Source organism: Adiantum capillus-veneris, chromosome 21 (assembly GCF_014529385.1).
Source record: "Adiantum capillus-veneris isolate H3 chromosome 21, ASM1452938v2, whole genome shotgun sequence".
In the NCBI taxonomy this organism is placed as follows: Eukaryota; Viridiplantae; Streptophyta; class Polypodiopsida; order Polypodiales; family Pteridaceae; genus Adiantum; species Adiantum capillus-veneris.
Window position 1 is genome coordinate 121,736,266 of NC_140951.1, and position 4,943 is coordinate 121,741,208.

The 4,943-nt window shown below is 44.2% G+C and overlaps 1 protein-coding gene across 1 annotated transcript; it reads right to left on the reverse strand.

Annotated features, from left to right (window-relative positions):
- Positions 1 to 638: 638 nt before the first annotated feature.
- LOC147431645 (dihydrolipoyllysine-residue acetyltransferase component 5 of pyruvate dehydrogenase complex, chloroplastic-like) lies at positions 639 to 4,526 on the reverse strand. Its single transcript, XM_086494166.1, has 5 exons — positions 3,478 to 4,526; positions 1,456 to 1,647; positions 1,214 to 1,372; positions 1,047 to 1,130; positions 639 to 942 (listed from the first exon to the last, which is right to left on the reverse strand). The coding sequence occupies exons 1-5, from the start codon at positions 4,381 to 4,383 to the stop codon at positions 838 to 840; spliced, it is 1,446 nt and encodes a 481-aa protein (XP_086350292.1). The 5' UTR covers positions 4,384 to 4,526; the 3' UTR covers positions 639 to 837.
- Positions 4,527 to 4,943: the final 417 nt, after the last annotated feature.

The window sequence follows — 4,943 nt, forward strand, 5'->3', positions numbered from 1 at the left end:
ATTTGACCAGGTTTTGGATAAAGCAAACATACCTTTTCCCAGGCCCTGCAGTGGTAAGCTTGGCCTCATAAGTTCTTTTTGTTAACTCATTCCTATAGCTCCGCATGCCACTGATTGAAGCTCTCATAGCACATTGCTGAAGCATGCAATTCTCTAGAATGATACTTCTTAGAATCTTAGAACTGCAAACTTAATGTCAGTCAGTGTAGAAACCTCTAAATACAAGTAGCATCACCATCGTCCCTTGGTCCATTTCAGCCAACAGGCAGGTGATCCAGCTAAAATTTCTTGATATTCTCTACATGAAGCACAAGAGGAAATGTTTCCCCTCTGAAAGTCCAGAGTCTTGCACCCAGTGAGCTTGTGTCGGAAGCAGACAATGTCATCCACATTAGAAAGGGGCTTGTATGGATGTGATCAATTCGCATAGCTCAAACCAAACAACCCTCATTACCATGATTCTGTTTATTTGATGATCTGATATTCATCGTCATTAAAGGACACTACATATACTCTTCCAATGCCTTGACCATACCATTGCACACAATGCTCCCCATTGCTAATAGACAACCACCCGCATGCCCTCTCAAATTCTTGAGAGAAGCTTTTAGTGCAAAAAAAGCTTGTTGCAATGCATGTCAAGTCAAACTTGTAGGGCTTAATTAAGAGATCTCTCGCTCAAATAGGAAGCACAACAAAGAGGCTTAACAAATGGAATAATTTATATAACTAAATCAGGCACTCTCAAGTCTCTACCGTCCTCTCAATTGCCATTGTGACCATTTAAGAAAAAGGCCATCTACCGTCCCGCAAGAAAATCCTCAGCACTATACAGACCTACAGAGTGAGGTCATCTGGGTTTTCCAAAATTTTTGCAAATGTTTGTAGGAAGGCAGCAAGGTCAGCACCATAGATAATCCTATGGTCTGCTGTTACATTCACCTACAAAACAGCAACAATTACAAAGGATAAGTGCTCCTGCTGCTAGCACTAGCCAACTTCTAAAGCATACCAATATAAACTGAGAACAAGACTTGACAATGTACCTGCATTTGACTCTTCACACCAAGCATTCCATTTGCTGTCGCTACCACTTTCTTCTGGGATGCACCCACTGCCATTATTGCTCCCTAAAAAGCATGACCCATCATGGCACGCCTTGAATTAGATCCGAAAATGGAGTCAAATTGCAAAAGCTATTTGATAGACTTACTGTTCCAGGAGGGAGGATAGCATCAAAACGATCAACCCCAAACATTCCAAGATTTGACAAGGTAAAGGTTCCAGAGTTGTACTCATGAGGCTGTAACTGTTTCGCACGTGCTTTGTCCACCAATTCCTTCCATTTAGCAGACAGGGCATACAAATCAACCTGTATGAAAGAGCTTTTTACATTAAGCATAAAGTACTAAAAGGACCTGTGCATGTTAAGCTTATATAGAAAATGGAAGAAACCTTGTCAGCATTTTGAAGCACGGGAGTCAAAAGCCCACCGTCCATGGCAACAGCAACGGCAATGTTTATGTCACTGTTGTAAGTGAAGCTCTTCCCATCCTTGCAACCAGCATTAACAACTGGATGCTGTGCAAGTGCAAGCGCAACTGCCTTTGCCAGTAGTGCAGTCATGGTTACCCCCTTGGACTTGACCTGCAAAAGTTGTCCACTGAGAGAGAGAGAGAGAGAGAGAGAGAGATTTATGCAAACGACCCTCAAAACAAACTGAAAACGGACAACAAAGTCAGAAGCTTTTTTCATTCCGATCCTAGGTGTTGAAGAAGCTGCTTCTATCCTACATCTGCCACTTATCACTTGAATTCATGCCAAGGTTTCAGTTCTCACATCATATCTCCTGCTGTGTACGACTTTGCAATGAGGGGAAAAGGACACCCTCATAACCGGAACTTGGCTCAGACAACTTCGACAGCAATGTCAGATGAGATATGAAGCCTCATCAACAGTCAGTGCTTGCTTATGAAACTAAGACACCTAATTAGCAAGCGTTGTGGTCACTGTCAAGTGTCCGCAACCTGACTTCGCAACCTGACTTCAAAACATGGCCATTATTTCTAATCCAAAGTCTAATACTTGTAATTAGTCGTTCAAGACACACAGTAAACTGCAAATGACTACAAATCTGAGCTCAGTGCTCTTTATCACTCACCATTGATTGAAATGTTTCGTAGGTGAAGAAACCAAACTTCTGGCTCTTCAAGTTCTTGCAGCAATCACAATTTTGATTGTCTTCAACCTTTGATACTAAGATAGCAGTTGTAAGCCACCAAGTATTACCAGATGGCTGCTTGTCGGCAGCGCCAAAGAACATAAATAGAAATAACTGAAGAATTCAATTGATCACCCAAACTTCATAAGATTTTTCAGCGTAGGACACCAAATTTCTGGCCATTTAAGATGCACTCTTGGCACTCAAGATTTCAGTCTTGCATAGTATGTTGACGGACACGTACACCTCGAGAGAAGAAGTTTTTAACCCATTTTAGTCTAGAGATCACACCAGTGCAGTTGAATCCATGGATACGGGGAGGGCTCAGATTACCATAATTTAGGTCACATTAGCAGCCACTACATGACTGCCCTTAAATAGAGGGACAGTATAAAATGATGCACGTTCCATTATCCATAGTATACTTCTCCCAGCCATTCTCTTATAGCGGATTACACCTAATCAGCCAAGGTATCCATAACATCAACAAAAGGCTTTCGCCAACATCAAATTGCTACTCTACCTGATAAACTCAAGATCACTTTGGCCCCATCTTACATGAACAATAGATTTGATCCACCACCATTGCACCATGAAGCATCCAAAAGTTTCGAAAGCTCAAACACCTTCAAATGGCTTGCCTTTGTTCAGTCTCTACTACAGCTAATCTATTCAAGTTAAGGTGGCTACGCTAGTGTTTGCAGCAATCTCAAAGAAAAAGATAACCTATCTCAAATGAGTCCAAAACTGAAGCACAGCAATCAGAAGCTCAATGTTTTCTCAAAAGTCCATGTTTGAGCCCGTGGAAGCTAATGTTTGGGCCGGTAAAGCTTCCAGTAGAATCAATTTTGAAGGTTTAGGATAAAGTCATATAAAAAGTTATGCATGAATGAAGACCTTCAGAAAGCAACCTCATTGGCATCCTTGTTAGGCCAACTTTCATTGTCCTCTTTTTAAAACCCCTCTTTCTCTAATCTCCTTCCTCAAGGACAAATATTGTCTTCCCATAGCAGTACATATGGTTGTCGTTAGCCAATAATTCTTGGACCCCTAAATTCAAAGATCAATACTAGTATACCACAAACATATTACAGCCTATAAACATAGGAGGTAAGGCATAGTCAAAAAGCTTCTTTAATCAATGCTCAATCCTTTGCGATGATTAAGGAGAATCCAGGTATCGACAAACAATTAATTCCATTTTTTTAGCACCCATGTAACCGTCAAAAACAAGATAAAGGAAAACGATACCATACCTTTTTGTATAAAGCATCCAAAGCATCCGTGCAGATAGTGTAGCCAACTCTGAATGTGGGAACGCTTAAGCTCTCCACCATGTTCCTTGAGACAGCGCCTTGCATAGTGGTGAAAGGCACGACCGTACCCGGCACAGCAGTAGCTGTGGTGCTAGTCTGCGATGCTGGTTTGCTTGCAGCAGGGGCAACTGGGGCGGCTACAACTGGTGCAGGTGTGGCTGCTGGTTGAGGCTTGGGGGCAGGTGTTTTCCCTGCAGCAGTTTCAATATCTGTGGCGGTAATGCGGCCATAAGGCCCAGAGCCGACAATGGTATCAATGTTAACCTTGTATTGCTTGGCTAGCTTCTTTGCATAAGGTGTAGCAATGGTACGCCTGGGGCCGTCATCAATTGGGGCAGGAGGAGGCACAGAAGATGCTGATGGGGGTGCGGGTGCGGGTGTGGGTGTTATGGGTGCAACAGGCTCAACTGCAGGTGCAGGCGATGCAGAAGATGATGTCGCTGATGCAGCTGCTTTTGACTTTGCCTCTGCAATTTCATCCTCTGTCTCCGCAAGCAGAGCTATAGCTGCCCCTACAGGTGCAACCTCACCCTCTCCTACCATAATGGCAGCCAAAATTCCATCATAAAAAGTCTCTACATCCATGTCAGCCTTGTCCGATTCGACTACCACTACACTCTCCCCCTTCGAGAGCTTGTCACCCTCTGATTTCGACCATGATACAATCTTGCCCTCTGTCATGGTGGAGCTGAGGGCAGGCATAAAGATCTCCCTGACCCGAGCTTCCACATGAGGCTTGCTGGGCATGCGCAGATGTGAAGGAGGAGGAGCCGAAGGTGAGGAGAGGGCATTTCTGTTGCCCAGAAAGGGGGAGGCGGAAAGATGAGAGCTCATGAGGGACTCCATAGCGTCAAGGACGTTCAGGAAAGGAATGCAGAAACGAGCTTACCTGGCGCCTTGAGCTCTCTGCTGCAATGGAGAGCTCAGATCGCATGCAAAGCAGCCCTTCTCTTGAAGTAGTTGCATGCAGCAGATGACATCGTAGGACTCGCTATGTGTGTATATTATGTGTTATGGTCGGGGACAACAGCCGTCCTGCCCAACAAGTCGCTCTCCGTCCCACACACTCGTCATCCGCTTACGTGTACTACCTTGGACTAGCATTCTACCATGGTCATTGGTTGGCCATCCAACACTGGGCAACCAATGAGTTGGGATCGTCGATCGGACGTTTTCTTGTCAAATGTCAATCAGTCCGATGTGTTCGATCCACCAGTGAGAGATTTGTGAGGTTTTAGAGGACTTGCTCGTTGGATAGATTTATGAGGTCCCTTGGGATTGTTCCTATGACTTACCTCTCTCTCTCTCTTCTTCTCTTCTCTCTCTCTCTCTCTCTCTCTCTCTCTCTCTCTCACTCAAAGATGTTAATTTTTAGCACCCCTTAGAACACCCAAATGGTGCCAATG

Bases quoted from the DNA above. Each gene is read 5' to 3' on its own strand.
- LOC147431645 (XM_086494166.1), bottom strand. From the start codon at position 4,383: ATGGAGTCCCTCATGAGCTCTCATCTTTCCGCCTCCCCCTTTCTGGGC. The intron at 1,131-1,213 runs GTAAGTCTATCA...CATGCTTTTTAG, and splicing joins CTATCCTCCCTCCTGGAACA to GGAGCAATAATGGCAGTGGG. The intron at 943-1,046 runs GTACATTGTCAA...GCTGTTTTGTAG, and splicing joins GTGTGAAGAGTCAAATGCAG to GTGAATGTAACAGCAGACCA.